Source organism: Chiloscyllium plagiosum, unplaced genomic scaffold, assembly GCF_037043375.1.
Source record: "Chiloscyllium plagiosum isolate Xiang-an unplaced genomic scaffold, Cpla_swu_hap1 HiC_scaffold_25, whole genome shotgun sequence".
Lineage (NCBI taxonomy): Eukaryota > Metazoa > Chordata > Chondrichthyes > Orectolobiformes > Hemiscylliidae > Chiloscyllium > Chiloscyllium plagiosum.
Window position 1 is genome coordinate 51,438,243 of NW_028270163.1, and position 20,280 is coordinate 51,458,522.

At 44.3% G+C, this 20,280-nt stretch overlaps 1 protein-coding gene across 8 annotated transcripts in view; it reads left to right on the forward strand.

Annotated features, from left to right (window-relative positions):
* Positions 1 to 762: 762 nt before the first annotated feature.
* LOC122562260 (platelet endothelial cell adhesion molecule-like) overlaps positions 763 to 20,280 on the forward strand; it is an 85,002-nt gene continuing 65,484 nt past the window's right edge. For 6 of the 8 annotated variants that reach the window (XM_043715023.2, XM_043715025.2, XM_043715026.2 and 3 more), the window contains exons 1-2: positions 763 to 899; positions 1,311 to 1,340. In XM_043715023.2, the coding sequence (XP_043570958.2) occupies positions 860 to 899; positions 1,311 to 1,340 (70 nt within the window). In that variant the 5' untranslated portion in view covers positions 763 to 859. The remainder of the gene's footprint in view (positions 900 to 1,310; positions 1,341 to 20,280) is intronic. The other 2 variants (XM_043715029.2, XM_043715030.2) reach the window with 2 other exon arrangements.

Consider the following 20,280-nt stretch of genomic DNA (forward strand, 5'->3'; position numbering starts at 1 on the left):
GGAACCACTAGCTTTCAGAGCGCTGCTCCTCCACCAGGTGGTGAATCACCTGATGAAGAAGCAGCGCTCTGAAAGCCAGTGCTTCCAAATAAACCTGTTGGACTATAACCTGGTGTTGTGTGATTTTTTAACTTTAAAAAATTAGGGCAGTCATCTCAAACTACAAAACTATTAGAGATCTATAGATCTCTGATTTCTAATAATTTCTAAATCTGTGAACTTCATTATTACGCAGAACTTAATCTTTGGAGACAATGCTTCAGTATAAGTATTGAAGCTGGGGTGGCTTACTTTCCTATCTCTTGGGGCAAAACACTATTACTGCTTTGCACAGTCAGATTGTTTCTCTGCAATGTTTGCTTCATAATTGTTTTAAATTGATTTGAGCTGTTTTATAATCAATTTGCTGTCAGCTTTGCCATTTTATGTCTTAACCTCCAGGACGCAGGACAGCAATGCTGTTTTAATACTAGCCCCTGTAAATCCAAACGTCTAAACTTAATTGCATTTTAATTATTTCAGTCAAAGCAGTAAAACAGAATCCCAGGAAAAGTAAAGCATATTATAAAATAAACCCATAAATATCTTCATCTCTCACAACTGGTTGATTGCAAGTGCAGTACAAAAAACCGCGCTAATGTAATCCCTATTTAAACTGAATGACTTGGGTTCATCAAACTGAGTTTCTGCCTTCTAATTTAGGGTCTGCGTTTAGTCTGAGAAATACGGTATTCTTGTTCCCCTTTTAGAGCAATGTTATTTGCGATTTTCAACAAAGTTTCAAAGCAGGTTCAGATGTTTGGTTAGTGACTTGGTTGTGTTCTGACAGGAAAACAATTCTTTGATAATAGCTATAAAGATGTTGAAAGTCATCTTTCCAATTCTGTCATTTTTACTACGTAAGTAAAAGATAAAGGTTTTTTTATTCCCAGAATTTTACAAAGTGAACGTGGACAGAAAAGTTCTTCTATGTACTGAACCATTTTATTAAGATGCATTTAAAATGTCTTAATATTTAGGGGCGCATGAAAATTTTCCCTCAAGGGCGTTAGGCATAACAAAGCGCCAAATAGTTATGCAGATTTCCTACATTTGTTTTGAGATTAGTGTGAAATTTACAGGTAAATCGTGTGCAATTTAGAACATTCTTCAGTGTTTGCAACAGAGAATATAACCCTAAAAGCTCTTTGAACAATTAGCCGTTCATACAGGAAAATCATTTTTTAAAATAAAACAAGCATTTTAGTTTTTAAAATGTTAAAGATAAATGCAAATAGAATATCTAAACTTTTATGTTTTTATTATTTCAGTTGAAGCCAGTAAAACAGAGTCAGAAAATGGTAAGAAATTTTAAAAACTAAATCTTTAATGTTCTTATCTCACCTTTGGTCACTGCCAAAACAACGTGGTAGCATGTTTAACTTCAGCAATTTTTATCTATGTTTGAATCGGTTACAGATGTGTAAAATCAATTGCTTTATTAAAGAAACTGGGTCATGAAGGATTCCAGTGTTCTGAGACTCTTGCTTTCGTCTGTTAGGTATAATGCTGAGTTTAAAATATTGGGGTAGATGTTTACTTTCACAGAAAGTCAATGAAAATAAAATGGTGAAAGTTACGAATTGAGTTACCATCTCACAATTATCCATTTTACACAGTCTTGACATTTTTAAAATGTTGGAGAATTATTATTTGTTTAACCATCAATTAAGTGTTTCACCATATAGTTAGTTACCGGTACCTTTATCATTTTTGTGGTTTTCATCAACGACAAAAGAATTGAAAGAAATTTTCTGCAATTTAAATACATACGTCAGACAAAATCTAAATTGAAGTGGGTGTTAATTAATTATAAATGCCCGAACTATTTAAAAAGGCCTTATAGCTCCTTGAGTCGAGTGTGGTGCTTGAAAAACACCAGGTCAGGCAGCAACCGAGATGCAGGAGAATCGATATCTCGGACATGAGCCTTTCATCAGGAATGAGGCTTGTGGGTCTGGGCTGAGAGGTGAATGGGAGGGGGGATGGGGAAAGCGATAGGTGGATGAAGGTGAGGGAGATGGTGATAGGTCGGGGAGGGGGAGTGATGGACTGGTCTGGAGATCGGTGCTGAGTTGGAGGCTTGGGACTGGGATAAAGTGTGGGGGAGGGGAAATGAGGAAGCTGTTGAAATCCATATTTATCCTGTGTAGCTGCAGGGTCCCGAGGCGGAATATGAGGCATTCTTCCTCCAGGTGTCAGGTGGTAATGGTTTGGCGGTAGAGGAGGCCCAGGACCTACGTGTCCTTGACTGAGTGGGAGGGGGAGTTGAAGTGTTCAGCCACGGGGTGGTGGGGTTGGTGGGTGCAGGTGTCCCAGAGATGTTCTCTGAAACGACCTGCAAGAAGGCGTCCTGTCTCCCCGATGTAGAGGAGACCACAACAGGTGCAAGGGATGCAGTAGATGACATTGGTAGAGGTGCAGGTAAATTTCTGATGGAGGCAGAAGGATCCCTTGGGGCCTTGGGCAGAGGTGAGGGGAGTGATGTGGGCACAGGTTTTACACTTCCTGTGGTGGCAGGGAAAGGTGCCAGGAGTGGGGTGTGGGTTGGTGGGGGGTATGGACCTGACGAGGGAGTTGCAGAGGAAAGGCCTCTCCAGAACACTGATGGGGTGAGGGAAAGTTATCTTTGGTGGTGGGGTCCATTTGGAGGTGGCGGACGTGGCAGAGGATGATGCATTGTTTGTGGAGGGTGATGAGGTGGAAGGTGAGGACCAGGGGTGTTCTGTCCTTGTTGCATTGGGATGGGCAGGGTTCCAGGGTGGAGGTGTGTGAAATGGAGGAGGTGAGCTGGAGGGCATCATCAACCTCGTGGGAAGGGAAGTTGCGATCATGGAAGAATGAGACCATCTGGGACTTTCTGAGGTGGAATTGGTCATCCTGGGAACAGATGCGGAGGAATTAGGAATAAGGGATGGCATTTTTACAGGAGGTAGGATGGGAGGAGGTGTAGTCCAGGTAGCTGTGGGAATCGGTGGGCTTGTAGTGTATGTCTGTGGTTAGTTGGTTGCCAGAGACAGTGATGGAGAGGTCCAGGACAGGAAGGGAGGTTTCTGAGATGTACAAGGTGAATTTGACATCGGGATGGAAGGTGTTGGTAAAGTTGATGAACTGTTCAACGACCTCGTGGAAGCACGAGGCAGTGCCGATACAGTCATTGATGTAGCGGAGGATCAGATTTCATCAGATTTCTTTTCCATGAACTTGAACGTCTTAAATTATGTTTAGATTGGATTAGATTAGATTCCTTACAGTGTGGAAACAGGCCGTTTGGTCTAACAAGTCCACACCGACCCTCCGAAGAGTGACCCACCCAGACCCATTTCCCTAAATTTACCCCTGACTAATTCACCTCACACTATGGGCAATTTTTCCAATTGTTTTCCCATACTAGTGTTCCAGTTTTTCACCTCTTTGTGTATTCTAAACTACCTATTTTTGATCTTGCAGCAGTCTGTTTCTCTCGGGTCTAACTCTAGTAATTTCATTAAACTGCTGACAGAGGCAATGCTCTGTTTTGTTTTGCCAAGAAGTCCTTTGTTCTTTAGGAGTCAACTTTCTGGAATCCTATCCTTTATCCCATGTACCACAATCTCGTTCTTCAGACCGACATAATCTCCTCTCCACAATCTCCAACATCACGGACGGAATATTGCATAGCCACACTTCAGTTTCCTTCCCAGGATCCACAAGCAGCTTGTCCTGCTAAATTTACATTTCAGCATGTGTTTACCCACCAAACTGATTTTATTCTAATCTTGATTCTTTTTCTCCATCCGGCACCCCATCATTCTATGTATGTCCATGATGTCTTCCTCCACAACAGCTTTCCTATTTCATTCCCTCAGCATTTCCTTTTTCACCAGGAACACCATTACCTCCATCCACCATGAGGAAGACCTGAAGACTGCTTGCTTCTTTTACCATCCACCACATAAGTCTCCTGGCTGAACCGGTTCCTGGATGAAGCTTCAAGTCCTTTGACACCACTTAGTTCTTTCAGGTTGTCACTTGGGGAACTTACATGTTTCTAGATATCCATGCCTTTTTATAGGTTACATGGATCGTGCTTTGTTCCAATTCTTTACAGTTCCCCTCCCTCACTTTTTTTTTCTGCCACGTTCATGACTGCATTGATGCTGCTTCCAGTTTTAAACCAGAGCTAGAAACTTTTAACTACTTCGCTTCAAACTTCTATTTTTCTCCCCCCTTCAAATGGACCATCTCTCACTCTTGATGTCTTTGACTTGTCTGACTGTACTTCTGGGGATAGACTATCGACTAACAGTCACCAAAAGGCTACTCCTAAGAACTGACTGGATTACAATTCCTTCTGCTCCACTTCCAAAACAAATGCTCTTCCATTTCCTCCTGCCTCCATTATATCTGTTCAGATGATGCTGTTGAGTGTTTTCCTTTATCCTATAATTGTGGATTATTCTTTACTATGATTAACCACACACCCATGATCATTTCCATTTCATTCCCTTAATTCAGATATTATTCTTTCCATTCCACCCCAGAACCACAATATTTCCCCTTTCCATCTAACTTCTATCCCACCAGTGATCGCTTACCTCAACTACTTAGTCATAAAGTTTTACAGCAAGAAAAAGAGACCCTGCAGCACTGTGTCACTGCCAGTTATCAAACATCTATCTACTCTAATCCCATTTTCTAGTACTCTGCTTGAAGCCTTGTATGCAATGGTGTTTCAGCCATTCATCTAACAACCTCTTAAATGCTGTGATGGTTCCCATGTCAACTTCCCTTTCAGGATGTGAGCTCCAGATACTCACCACCCTCTGGATGGAAAGAAAGTCCTGAAATCCCTCCAAAGTCTTCTGCCTTTTACCTTAAATGTATACCCCATGGTTATTGACCTCACTACTAAGGGGGCAAGTTTCTTCCTATTCTACCTATGTTCCTCAATTAGATCCCCCTCTTTAGCCTTTTCCATAAGGAAAATATAGAACATAGAACAATACAGCACAGAACAGGCCCTTCGGCCCACGATGTTGTGCCGAACATTTGTCCTAGCTTAAGCACCCCCATCCATGTACCTATCCAATTGCCGCTTAAAGGTCACGAAAGATTCTGACTCTACCACTCCCACAGGCAGCGCATTCCATGCCCCCACCACTCTCTGGGTAAAGAACCCATCCCTGACATCTCCCCTATACTTTCCACCCTTCACCTTAAATTTATGTCCCCTTGTAACACTCTGTTGTACCCGGGGAAAAAGTTTCTGACTGTCTACTCTATCTATTCCTCTGATCATCTTATAAACCTCTATCAAGTCACCCCTCATCCTTCGCCGTTCCAATGAGAAAAGGCCTAGCACTCTCAACCTATCCTCGTACGACCTATTCTCCATTCCAGGCAACATCCTGGTAAATCTTCTCTGCACCCTCTCCAAAGCTTCCACATCTTTCCTAAAGTGAGGCGACCAGAACTGCACACAGTACTCCAAATGTGGCCTAACCAAAGTCCTGTACAGCTGTAACATCACTTCACGACTCTTGAATTCAATCCCTCTGCTCATGAACGCTAATACACCATAGGCCTTCTTACAAGCTCTATCCACCTGAGTGGCAACTTTCAAAGACCTATGAACATAGACCCCAAGATCCCTCTGTTCCTCCACCTCACTAAGAACCCTACCGTTAACCCTGTATTCCGCATTCTTATTTGTCTTTCCAAAATGGACAACCTCACACTTAGCAGGGTTGAATTCCATTTGCCACTCCTCAGCCCAGCTCTGCATCATATCCAAGTCCCTTTGCAGCCAACAAGAGCTCTCCTCACTATCCACAACTCCACCAATTCTCGTATCATCTGCAAATTTACTGACCCACCCTTCGACTCCCTCATCCAAGCCATTAATAAAAATTACGAACAGCAGAGGACCCAGATCTGATCCCTGCGGAACTCCACTTGTAACTGGGCTCCAGGCTGAATATTTACCATCTACCACCACTCTCTGACTTCGACCGGTTAGCCAGTTTTCTATCCATGTATACTACATCCACTGCTCTACCCTCATCCACATGCTTGGTCACCTCCTCAAAGAATTCAATCAGACTTGTAAGGCAAGACCTACCCTTCACAAATCCATGTTGGCTGTCCCTAATCAAGCAGTGCCTTTCCAGATACTCATAAATCCTATCCCTCAGTACCCTTTCCATTACTTTACCTACCACCGAAGTAAGACTAACTGGCCTGTAATTCCCGGGGTTATCCCTATTCCCTTTTTTGAACAGGGGCACAACATTCGCCACTCTCCAGTCCCCTGGTACCACCCCCGTTGACAGTGAAGATGAAAAGATCATTGCCAACGGTACTGCAATTTCCTCTCTTGCTTCCCACATAATCCTAGGATATATCCCATCAGGTCCGGAGGACTTGTCTATCCTCAAGTTGTTCAAAATGTCCAACACATCTTCCTTCCTAACATGTATCTCCTCTAGCTTACCAGTCCGTTTCACACTCTCCTCTTCAACAATACGGTTCCTCTCATTCGTAAATACTGAAGAAAAGTACTCATTCAAGACCTCTCCTATCTCTTCCGACTCAATACACAGTCTCCCACTACTGTCCTTGATTGGACCTACCCTCGTTCTCGTCATTCTCATGTTTCTCACATACGCATAAAATGCCTTGATCCTATCCGCCAGAGATTTTTCATTCCCTCTCTTGGCTCTCCTAATCCCTTTCTTCAGGTCCCTTCTGGCTATCCTGTATCCCTCCACTGCTCTGTCTGAACCCTGTTTCCTCAACCTTATGTAAGCCTCCTTCTTCCTCTTTACAAGACATTCAACCTCCCTCGTCAACCAAGGTTCCCTCACACGACCATTTCTTTCCTGCCTGACCGGTACATACATATCAAGGACACGTCGTATCTGTTCCTTGAAAAAGTTCCACATTTCCACGACATCCTTCCCCGACAGCCTATGCTCCCAACTTATGCTCCTCAGATCCTGTCTTACAGCATCGTAATTACCCTTCCCCCAATTGTAAAACCTACCCTGTTGCACGCACCTATCTCTCTCTATAACCAAGGTGAAAGTCACAGAATTGTGGTCACCATCACCAAAATGTTCACCCACTAACAAGCCCATCACTTGTCCCGGTTCATTACCGAGTACCAAATCCAAAATGGCCTCCCCTCTGGTCGGACAATCTACATACTGTGTTAGAAAAGCTTCCTGGACACACTGCACAAACACCGCCCCATCCAATCTACTTGATCTAAAGAGCTTCCAATCAATATCTGGGAAGTTGAAATCGCCCATGACTACTACCCTGTGGCTTCTGCACCTTTCCAAAATCTGTTTCCCAATCTGTTTCTCCACATCTCTGCTGCTATTGGGGGGCCTATAGTAAACACCCAACAAGGTGACTGCACCTTTCCTATTTCTGACTTCAGCCCATACTACCTCTAAAGGCAGATCCCCCTCGAACTGCCTTTCTGCAGCTGTTATACCATTTCTAATTAGCAACGCCACCCCCCCTCCTTTTTTACCACCCTCCCTAATCCTACTGAAACATCTGTAACCAGGAACCTCCAACAACCATTCCTGTCCCTCTTCTATCCACGTTTCCGTGATGGCCACAACATCGTAGTCCCAGGTACCTATCCATGCCTTAAGTTCACTGACCTTATTTCTGATACTCCTTGCGTTGAAGTATACGCACTTGAACCCATCTCTGTGTCCGCAAGTATACCCTGTCAGTGCTACCTTCTTCACAGCCTCCCCACACACTTGGACATCCTGACAAACAGCTAGCCTACTTGCTGGACTACAAGTCCGGATCCCATCCCCCTGCCAAATTAGTTTAACCCCCCCCGAAGAGTGCTAGCAAACCTACCCCCCAGGATATTGGTGCCCTTCTGGTTCAGGTGCAACCCGTCCTGCTTGTACAGGTCCCACCTTCCCCAGAATGCAGTCCAATTGTCCAAATACCTGAAGCCCTCCCTCCTACACCATCCTTGCAGCCACGTGTTCAACTGCACTCTCTCCCTATTCCTTGCCTCACTGTCACATGGCACCGGCAACAACCCAGAGATGACGACTATGTCTGTCCTAGCTTTCAGCTTCCAGCCTAACTCCCTGAGCTCTTGAATGACCTCCCCACCTCTCTTCCTACCTACGTCGTTGGTGCCAACGTGCACCATGACTTCTGGCTGCACACCCTCCCCCTTAAGGATTCTGAAGACACGGTCCGAGACGTCACGGACCCTGGCACCCGGGAGGCAACAAACCATCCAAGAGTCTCGCCCATGCCCACAGAATCGCCTGTCCGTCCCTCTAACTAGAGAGTCTCCTATAACTAGCGCTCTCCTCCTCTCCCCCTTTCCCTTCTGAGTCTCAGAGCCAGACCTCACGCCACAGACCCGGTCACTGCAGCTTACCCCTGTTAGGCTGTCCCCCCCACCAGTATCCAAAGCGGTATACCTATTGTTTAGGGGAATGACTACAGGGGATCCCTGCACTGCCTGCTTCCTCCCCTTCCCACCTCTAACTGTTACCCAGCTACCTCTGTTCTCTGGCGTAACTATGTCCCTGTAGCTTCTATCTATCACCTTCTCAGCCTCTCGAATAATCCTCAGTTCATCCAACTCCAGTTCCAGTTCCCTAACTCGTTCTGTGAGGAGCAGAATCTGACTGCATTTCCTGCAGATGAAGTCGGCAGGAGTATCGGTGGTCACCCCTACCTCAAACATCCGGCAGGAGGAACATTCCACTGCCTGCGCTGCCATTACTCTACACTTCGTCTCCAAAGCAAGAACACTGAGTAGCTTACCTGTGAACTTTAAAGTTAGGTTAGAGGAGGAGGATGGGAGGGAGGATGGGAGGCCTGGGGTATAGAACACACTCACTCAAATATCAATCACTTACCTTCCCGACCAGCTCTGCGCTCCAACCTCACTTCCGCCCAGCTCGCGCCGCTCTCTGCTGAGAAAAGACCTGCTGAGATATCCCAGCCTATCTCGTCTCTCTTCATAACTGTATTGAACCAGCTCCAACTAACATCTTGATAAATATCCTTTGCATGTTCTGGTGCAATCACATCCTTCCTGCAGAACTGCACACAGATTGATTAGATTACTTACAGTGTGGAAACAGGCCCTTCGGCCCAACAAGTCCACACTGACCTTCCGAAGAGCAACCCACCCAGACCCATTCCCCTACATTTACCCCTTCACCTAACACTACGGGCAATTTTAACATGGCAATTCACCTAACCTGCACATTTTTGGACTGTGGGAGGAAACCGGAGCACCCGGAGGAAACCCATGCAGACACAGGGAGAATCTGCAAACTCCACACAGACAGTTGCCTGAGACGGGAATTGAACCCGTCTCTCTGGTGCTGTGAGGCAGCAGTGCTAACCACTGAGCCACCGTGCTGCCCCAGTTCTCCAGCTGAGGCCTGTTATGAATCAAACAGACCCCCTCAAAACAAATTAAGAGACATCTCATCCGGGCTTGGAAATTTATCCATTTAAGCCTGCAAAAACTACAAGTATGTATAGCCTTTCTGCTAATTTATCACCTGTATAACAGACCCTATGCCTAATTTCTATAGTACGTTGTCCTTCTCTGTAGCAATATAGATGCAATGTACTCATTTGCAACCTCACTTATGTCTTCCATTTTCACACATGCATTGCCACTTTGGGGTCAACTCTTACCCTGGGTACCCTTCCCCCTTAAAATGTCTTTGGATTTTCCTTTCATACCTGCTCTACACTCTACTCATTTCTTTTTTTTTGAGTAACTCCTTCATTTTCTATACTCCTCGTGGGCTTCTGCTATTTTGAACCTCTTTCTGGCATAAGCTTCTGCTTTTCTCCTTACTCAGTCCTGTACATCCATTGACATCCAGAATTCTATGGACTTCTTGGCCCCACCATTGACGTTTACAGGAGAATGTTGGCTCTACACACTCGCTATTTCCTTTTCTGCATGACTCTCATTGCTGTGGTTCCTAGTTCTCGCTGACTAGCATGAGTGTATTATAAAGCCCCAATGTGATTGTTCCCTTTTCATTTTTAAGTTTGATCTACATGACCTAATTTCTAAGATATTGTCTCCCTTTATTATAATAATTGAGTTACTGAATATTGCAACACTACTTTCACTCTTATCACCTCTGCCTGCCGAAAGATTCTACACCCCAGAACATTGAGCTGCTAGTCAAAGCCTAGAATGGACTCCATTCTATTCACCCAGTTTCTCTATTTCTGTCCCATCTGTTCTGATGGTGTAGTTTTCCACAAGCACTTCTGAAACATTTTTTTAAGTTGGGGATTCCCCTCCCACAGTAGTCAGCAATCTCTCAATCTTGCCTAATTTGTTTTCTACACGCTCTCCTTTTAGAGAATCATGATGGGGTTCCCCTTGCTCTCTCTTTCTCCACCATCAACTTGCACATTCAAATGATCATCATAGAATCCCTACAGTGTGGAAGCAGGCCATTCAGCCCATCGTGTCCATGCTGACCCTCCAAAGAGCATCCCACCCAGACACCCCACATCCCTGTAACCCTATATTTTTCATGTCCACCCAGTTTGAGCAATTTAACATGACCAGTTCAGCTCATCTGCACATTTTCTGGATCGTGGGAGGAAACCGGAGCACTTGGAGGAAACCCGCACAGTAAAGGAGAGAATGTGCAAACTCCACAGAGGCAGTCACCTAAGGCTGGAATCAAACTCAGGTCCCTGATGCTGTGAGGCACCCATTTCTGTCATCTCCAGTGTGATGTCACCTCCCAATACATTTTCCACTCCCTGATCACTTGGCAGCATTCCAAAGAAATCAATTGCTCCACAAGACCCTGGTCCACTCTACAATACCCAAACACCTCATTCACTTCCCAAGAGACCGTCACATGCAATTGCAGAATGTGCAACTACTTTGCTTTTATCTCCTACCTCCTCACCGTTCAAGGCTCCAAACACTCCTCTCAGATGAAGCAGCAATTTACTCATTTTACGTCCTAATCCCCTATGTGGGACCTTATTGAAAGCCTTCTGAAATTCCAAGTAAACCACATCCACTGGCTCTCCCTTATCAACTATACTAGTTACATCCCTTCAAAACTTCAGTCGATTTTGTCAAGCATGATTATCATTTAGTAAATTCTGGGATTTACTTATGAAAGAACTGAAACCAACATGGTCATTCTGAAAGATAAGAGACAATCCAGGTCTTTTTAAATATATTTACAGTTATATACAGTTGCATCACACTGTAAATGTTTGCTATAAATTCTGTGACTCACTATCTTATTCTCCACAACCATCTGATGAAAGAATGGTGGTCCGAAAGCTAGTGCTTCAAACCTGGTGTTGTGTGATTTTAACTTTGTGCCAAATATGACTCCAATCAATGGAGAATTTTCCCCTTGATTCTCACTGACTCCATTTTTTTTAGATTAGGTTCCCTACAGTGTGGAAACAGGCCCTTTGGCCCAACAAGTCCACACTGGCCCTCCGAAGAGTAACCCACCCAGACCCATTCCCTTACCCTATATTTACTCCTGACTAATGATCCTAAAACTATGGGCAGTTCAGAATGGCCAGTTCACCTGACCAGCACATTATTTGGATTTAGGGTGTAGGTTTGCTCGCTGAGCTGTAGGTTTGATATCCAGATGTTTCATTACCTGGCTAGGTAACATCATCAGTGGCGACCTCCAAGTGAAGCGAAGCTGTTGTCTTCTGCTTTCTATTTATATGTTTGTCCTGGATGGGGTTCCTGGGGTTTGTGGTGATGTCATTTCCTGTTCGTTTTCTGAGGGGTTGATAGATGGCATCTAGATCTATGTGTTTGTTTATGGCGTTGTGGTTGGAGTGCCAGGCCTCTAGGAATTCTGACCTATTTCGACTGGGACAACACATCTATCCTGGGACAGGCTAAGCAAAGACATGCCAGAGAATTCCTAGCGGCCTGTCACTCCAACCACAATGCCATAAACAAACACATAGATCTAGATGCCATCTATCAACCCCTCAGAAAACGAACAGGAAATGACATCACCACAAACCCCAGGAACCCCATCCAGGACAAACATATAAATAGAAAGCAGGAGACAACAGCTTCGCTTCACTTGGAGGTCACTACTGATGATGTTACCTAGCCAGGTAATGAAACGTCTGGATATCAAACCTACAGCTCAGCGAGCAAACCTACACCCTAAACCTCAACCTGAGCTACAAACCTTCACAAACCTTGCACATTATTTGGATATTGGGAGGAAACCAGGGCACCTGGAGGAAACCCAACAGACACTGGGAGAATGTGCAAACTCCACACAGTCACCCGAGGCAGGAAATGAACCTGGGTTCTTGGCCCTGTGAGGCAGCAGTACTAACCACTGAGCCACCATGCCGCCCACAAAGATTCCTGTAGCCACACATGGTCAAATGTAATCTTGATGTCCAGAGTAACCACAATCATCTCACCTCTGGAATTCAGCTCTTTTGTCCATGTTTGAACCAAGCATATGATGAGATCAGGAGCTGAGTGGCTCTGGCAGAAGCCAAAATGAATGTCAGTGAAGTTGTATATAGTTCCTAAATATGCTTTAAATTACTTAGTGTTCAAACCTACTGAAGGAGTAGGGTCGAATATTTCCCCTTCCTGAAGAAACATGTGCAATGGTTATACAGCTCAAATTGGAAACAATCTGAATCCTACCAGGATGTAGCTGGGTGTGGAAGATTTGAGTTATAAAGAGAGGCTGAGACCTTTTCAGTGGAGCTTAAAAGGTTGAGAGACAATCTGGTAGATGTTTATAAAATAATGAGAGGTATAGATAGAGTTAACAGTAGTTATGTTCCCCCTAGGATGGGGGCTTTCAAGATTAGGGGGCACATTTTAAGGTGAGAGGAGAAAGATTTTTAAAGGCATGAGAGACTAAATATTTTTACAAGGGTGGTTCGCGTGTGGAATGAATTTCCTGAGAAAGTGGTGGATGTGGGTACAAGTACAATGTTTAATAGGCATTTGGATAGATACATGAATAGGAAAGGTTTGGAGGGATATGGGCCAGGAGCAGGCAGGTGGGACTAGTTTAGTTTGGGATTATGTTTGGCATGGACTGGTTTGACTGAAGGGTCTGTTTCTGCACTGTATGACTCTGACTGCAGAGCAAAACTTATTGTGAATTTCTCCATAACCTTTAAATGTGGCTTCCGAATCTCACCGCTGAGTGATGGGAATCTTTATTTTCATATATTTGCATCTCATCAGACCCCACAATTTGCATCGTTTGTATGCCACTTCTCTCCTTCACAAGCAACTACATGGTGCAACTTCCCAATATGCAGATCAGAGTGGGAACTTGGTGGCTGCAACTCGCTGAAGGCTTGTCCCAACTGTCACTCGACTCTGCCTAGACCACAATGTCCCTACATGTGTCATGGACACCAGCCTCTGTGACCTTTTCTCCATGCAAAATCATATTGGCAGCAGCAAACCACTAGCCTTGCCTAATTATCATGCCTGTTCTTAGACCAACTCTCTCACCACTTCATCCTTTGGCACCATAAGATGGAGGACCAGAATTAAGTTACTTGCCCTGTTGAGTCTGTGCTACTATTTGATCATGGTTGATCTATTTCTCAACTCCATTCTCCTCCTTCCCATAAGCCTTGATTCCATTACTAATAAAGAACGTATCTATCTCTGTCTTAGTTATACTCAATGACTTAGCCTCTGCAGCAAGGTGTTCCACAATTTTATCACCCCCTGGCAGAAGAAATACCTCTTCATCTCAGTTGTCTCTACACTGTGAGGCTGTGCTGTTGAATCCTTGTCTCACCTACTTGTGGAAACATCTTCTCCACATCCTCTCTATCCAAGTCTCCAGATATTCTGTAAACTTCAATCAGATCCCAGCTTATCCTTCTAAACACTATCGAGTACAGGCCCACAATCCTCAACTGCTCCTCATATGACAAACCCTTCAACCCCATATCACTCTTGTAAACACATCTGGACCCCCTCCAACGCCAGCACATCCTTCCTTGGATATGGGGCCCAAAACTGCTCTCAATATTGCAAATGCAGTCTTGTACAATCTCAGAATTACATTCCAGCTATAATATTTTAGCCCTGTCGAAATGAATGCTTATGTTGCATTTGCCTTCCTAACTGCTAACTGAACCTGCATGTTAACCCTTAGAGATCCTTTTGTGCTTCAAACTCCTGAAGTTGTTCTTATTTAGAAAATAGTCAACAGCTCTATTCTTCCTACCAAAATGCCTAACCTCACATTTTCCCACATTGTATTCCATCTGTCACTTCTTTGCCCACTCTCCCGTCCAAGTTCTTTTGCAGCCTCCACCTGTCCTCAACACCAGCTGTCCCTCCATCCATCTTTGGGTCATCTGCAAATTCAGCAGCAAGCCCTCTGTTCCTTTGTACAGATTGTTAATGCATAATGTGAATAGTTGTGGCCCCAAAACTGACCCCTGTGCAACTCCACTAGTCATTGGTTGCCATCCTGAAAAGACCCCTTTATTCCTTCTCTCCGTTTCTGCCAGTTAACCAATCTGCTATCCAGAGCTTATGCTCGAAATGTCAATTCACTTGCTCCTCGGTTGCTGACTGGCTATGCTTTTCCAGCACCATACACATCAACCCAATCCGCCATCCATGCCAGTACCTTGCCCTTATCACCATGGGCTCTTATACTATTTAGCAGCGTCCTATGCAGCACCTGGTTAAAGCCTTCTGGAAATCCAAACCGATCACATCCACCAGCTCTCCTTTGTCTATCGTGCTTGTTACTTCCAAACCAGGCAACTTAACCCTATCCTCCGTTTCGAATTGCCTCCTTTCTCTTGGAAACCATTAACTGACCCCTGATAAGTTTGCCCACCATTAATACCCAAACTCCTGGAATAACCATGTGGAACCTCAGACCATCGGAGGAGATCGGAGCTCTGGAACGGTAAGTTCTCACAGATAACAATCGCCCTGGCCTCAACATGGGAAGGGTGAAGAGCCATTAAGGGCATGGCAATTCACAAAACCATGGATTCTGGCGGCAAATTGAGGACATTAATAGTTATATAAAGGGGGCTAATTGGAAATGGAGCAGGCTGAGAGGTCATAGGGACCATGTGATACCAATTTAAAAGGGAACGTACAGGATGGCAGAGGGGGGTTCTTGCATTAGACAAAGTCTGCAAGTCACTCAAGAACAAAATTGAAACTTTTCGAATTTTCAATCTAAAGTCATCTGCCTGATAACAAAGGCCATTGGGCTGAGAAGTGGCGATGGAGTTTAATTTAGATAAATGCAAGGTGCTGCATTTTGGGAAAGCAAATCTTAGCAGGACTTATACACTTAATGATAAGGTCCTAGGGAGTGTTGCTGAACAAAGAAACCTTGGAGTGCTGGTTCATAGCTCCTTGAAAATGAAGTCACAGGTAGATTGGATAGAGAAGAAGGCTTTTGGTATGCTTTCCTTTTACTGGTCAGAATATTGAGTACAGGAGTTGGGAGGTCATGTTGCGGCTGTACAGGACGTTGGTTAGGCCACTTTTGGAATATTGCGTGCAGTTCTGGTCTCATTCCTGTCGGAAAGATGTTGTGAAACTTGAAAGGGTTCAGAAAAGATTTACAAGGATGTTGCCAGGGTTGGAGGATTTGAGCTATAGGGAGAGGCTGAACAGGCTGGGGCTGTTTTCCCTGGAGCGTCGGAGGCTGTGGGGTGACCTTTATAGAGGTTTGTAAAGCATGAGGGGCATGGATAGGATAAATAGGCAAGGTCTCTTCCCTGGGGTGGGGGAGTCCAGAACTAGAGAGCATAAGTTTAGGGTGGTGGGGGGGGGGGGAAGATATAAAAACAATTTTTTCATGCAGAGGGTGTTACGTGTATGGAATGAACTGCCAGAGGAAGTGATGGAGGCTGGTACAATTGCAACATTTAAAAGGCATCTGGATGGGTATATGAATAGGAAGGGTTTGGAGGGATATGGACCAGGTACTGACACATCGGACTAGATTGGGTTTGGATGACTAGTCAGCTTGGATGAGTTTCCGTGCTGTACATCTCTATGACTCTATGGCTGCCACCACATGCAGAGTGGATTAAGTAACCTAATGTTTTCTTTAGGGTCAAAGTAAAACCTGGACTTGGAGGTCTGTCAGGGCAAATTGGAGTCACCATTCCTCCTGTGATTTAGTCATTTCACCATCTGACATCATTGCACTTCATCAGCAGATCATTAATTAGATTAGATTACTTACAGCGTGGAAACAGGTCCTTTGGTCCAACAAGTGCACACCGACCCTCCAAAGAGAACCCCCCCCCCCCCATATTTACCCCTGACTAATCCACCTAACACTATGGGCAATTTAGCATAGCCAATTCACTTAACCTGCATATCTTTGGACTGGGGGAGGAAACCAGAGCACCCAGTTCCAAGAGTGCACAGTACAAATTATAGCCTTAAGTAATCATGACTATTATATTGTGCACACTAATTGCCTCCTTATTATGTTAGTGAAGCAATTGTAATTAAACAAGCTAACTTAAAGGCAGTACTTGGATTTGGCATTTCAGAGACATATTTATTGCTGGAAGACAATGTTTTGCACTAGCCACATCCACACACCAAACTATAGGTATGCAATGACCTGGTCTGTGATGTGCAAGGGTTCCTTTACTTTGATGGAAGTTCTATCATGGTGAGTTCTACAGAATGTAGAAGGAACTCTTTGTACAGTGTACAATTTTTTGAGGTACATATCTCAGAGCTTCTTATCGAAATATGAGATTGACTTCCTGGATGAAATGATGGCACTCTCTATCAGAAATAATATGAGACATCTTTGTGATCTCAGTGGTCAGGAGTTCAATCTCTGACGTTTCCCCACAAGAATATCTGATCACACTTCTGATGTGGATATTTATCATGGCTGGACTCCTTATGGCCTTGCTTCAGATGTGAAGATGCTGTAGCAGGAGACAGCAATTATAACTTTGTCAGCAAGAACAGCAACCTCCAGCAACTATTGCACAGCCTCCAGAGGGAGAAGCACCAGGTGACGATCCACCAAGGAAGTGGAGGAGGACAATGTGAAGCTGTATTTACAGGCCTCACTGTCGTTTTCTATAGCTTTCAGAAAAACAATGCAGGCGCCAATGAAGGATGCCCCAGGCCACTGTCACCGAACTCTGACCTCTGCCAGACCTAGATTTATGCTCTGGTAGACACCAAAGGTCATTAGTGTCCTGAATTTTTAAACCAGCAGCTTGGTTCAAGGAGCAACTGGGAACTTGTGCAGTCCTGTACATTAATGCATCTAGGATGTCGTTGATGCCGTTTTCTCCAGGTGACAGCTGTTTATATTCTTGAGTTTGGCATGACTCTTCTTCAGAACAGAGTCAAGATTAGAGTGCTGCTGGAAATGCACAGCAGGTCATGCAGCATCTGAGGAACAGTAAAATTGATGTTTTGGGCATTTTAATCACCTTCAAAGAGCTGTCTCCATTTCCTACCTCTGCAAGGATCTATGAATGGAAATTGGCTTTTGACACATTCCCCCCTCTCCCTTGCTGAAAGCATTCCTGACCCACATCAGGCAGATATCTTAGATTTGTCAACAGTCACCATTTTATATTAGCACAGCACCAACATTGACTTTATAAATAGGGAAAAGCAAAAGAGACTGGCAGCATCAATACAGTTTGAAAGTATTTAACATGAACACACGCACACAGAATCACACACGAGCAGACACACAGACACATACTGACACACAGACACACACAAACACGAACATATTGAACTCAAAATGTTAATACGGTTTCTCTCTCCTCAGATGCGGCCAGACCAACTGAATTTCTCTAGCTTTCTCTTTATTATGCATGAGCCAAGTTTGGACTTACTTTTTAACTGTTTAGGTAACATAGGTAACCAGCTCCTGTTTAGTGCAACGGACATATAGACATTGCTGTTGTAGCAGTCCATTCACCTCTCTGTGTTGCTGAATAAATTTATGATCTGTCTGATTGCATGCTTGATATCTTTGCATGATCTTCCTTTTTCAAGTATCATCACAACATCCACAACCATGAGGAAAATGCAACAGTCAGTGAGACACTGTATTAATATTGCATGAAGCTAAGATTAGTTAGTTCTTAAGACTTCAGTCAATATATGATATCAGAGTGTTGTGCAGTGAAATCTCCCATGATAGGCAGCTGAAGTCCTGAGGCATCTCCTTTAGAGTGTTCCATCATTGGTGAACATCTTAATTTTTGAGGGTGCGCATGGATTGCTAAGTCATCTTCAAATGTTTGAGCATCCCCTAAAACAGAGTTGAATGTGCGAGAGTTGAAAAGTGTGGTGCTGGAAAAGCACAGCTGGTTAGGCTGCATCCGAGGGGCAGGAGAGTCGGTGTTTTGGGCAAGAGCTCTTCATCATTCCAGTCGATTCTCCTGCTTCTCGGATACTGTCTGACTGGCTGTGCATTTCCAGCACCACACTTTTTGACTCTGATCTCCAGCATCTGCAGTCCTCACTTTCTCCTAGTTGAATGTGTGAGAGGCAGCATTTTGTACAGTGTTTCCCGGCAGGCCAGTGTGCTCTGAGGGAGAGTACTCATGCCCATTATACATCTCCAAAATTTGAATTACATTATGCTCCCTTGGAAAAACTGCTAGATAGACTGAACCTCTTCATCTTGAGATGTGTGGGATCAACACCAAAACAGTACTTTCACTCACCCTGTGGGTGTAAAATGTGTGCTCATACATTCCTTACATTTTGTTTAGCTTCACTGGTCTCCACATGAAAGTGTAATGCCTTGGCTGTGGTTCTCAATATCACAGTTCAAGAACAGTAACATCTGAGACGATCTGAAATCAAACAGTCGGTTGATTTTGAGAGAGGAGCAACACTTGTTCATTTCAGGATGCTCACGTATCTCAGCGGTGTGATATAATCAGATAAAACTGTGAAAAAGATACCAGAGCAGGAACTTTAAGAGTATAAGTGAAGACATACTTCGAGAAGTTGTTGAATGGCGGAGCAGTCTCGAAGGATTGAATGGCCTACTCATTTTTCTTGTTTGTAATGTAATTGTGTCGCTGTCCTACCATAAGCCCTCAGTATGTTGCTTTTTCCCCTCTCCCTCTCATGGGTCAGTGCATTGAGTATAGGCATTGGAAGGTTGTGGCTGTACAGGACGTTGGTTAGGTCACTTTTGGAAAAGGGTGTTCAATATTGTGAAACTTGAAATGATTCAGGAAAGATTTACAAGGATATTGCCAGGACTGGAGGTTTGAGCTGTAGGGAGAGGCTGAATAGGCTGGGGCTGTTTTCCCTGGAGCATCAGAGGCTGAGGAGTGATATTATAGAGGATTAAAATCATGAGGGGCATGGATAGGGTAAATAGCTAAGGTCTTTTCCCCAGAGTGAGGGAGTCCAAAACTAGAGGGCATAGATTTAGGGTGAGGGGACAGAATTAAAAGGGATCCAAGAGGCATTTTTTTTCACAGAGGGTGGTGTGTCTATGGAATGAGCTGCCAAAGGAAGTGCTGGAAACAACATTTTCAGGATGGTATATGAATAGGAAAGGTTTAGAGGGACATGGGCCAAATGCTGGCAAACAGGACTAGATTAATTTAGGATGTCTGGTAGGTATGGATGAAAATTGGACTGAAGGGTCTGTTTCTGTGCTGGGATTAAGGGAGCCTGTTTCATAGTTGGATCGATTTGGATATAGAGAATCCTGACATTTGCCACTAGTATTAGCCCCCTTGGCCTCGTCTTCAGCCAAATTTTCTTGCAAGGAGGCAAAGGTAGGGATTGAGTTTGATGGTACTGGTAGAACAGTAACAAGTGGTGATACAAGAACATGAGGTGTCTCCAGTGAGCAGGAAGACCCAGCAGTTTTGGGGGGTATGAGATGGATAAGAGAAGGTGGATGGACATGATGCATACAATGTAAACAGAAATTGTTGTTGAAATTCAGCAGCTCTGGTAGCATCTGTGGGAAGAAGGCAGAGTTCATGTTTCGAGTATGTTGACACTTCAGAATGGATTGCAGTAGAAGTGGAGAGTTGGTGATAGAGAGGTGTGTGTGTGTGATGGGAAGAGGTGAACGGATAAGTGGAGACAGCCCAGAGAGATAAAAGGGGTAGGCAAATGAGGGGATTATTGATAAGCAAGGACAGAAGAGAAGCTAAGTAAGTGAAAATGAG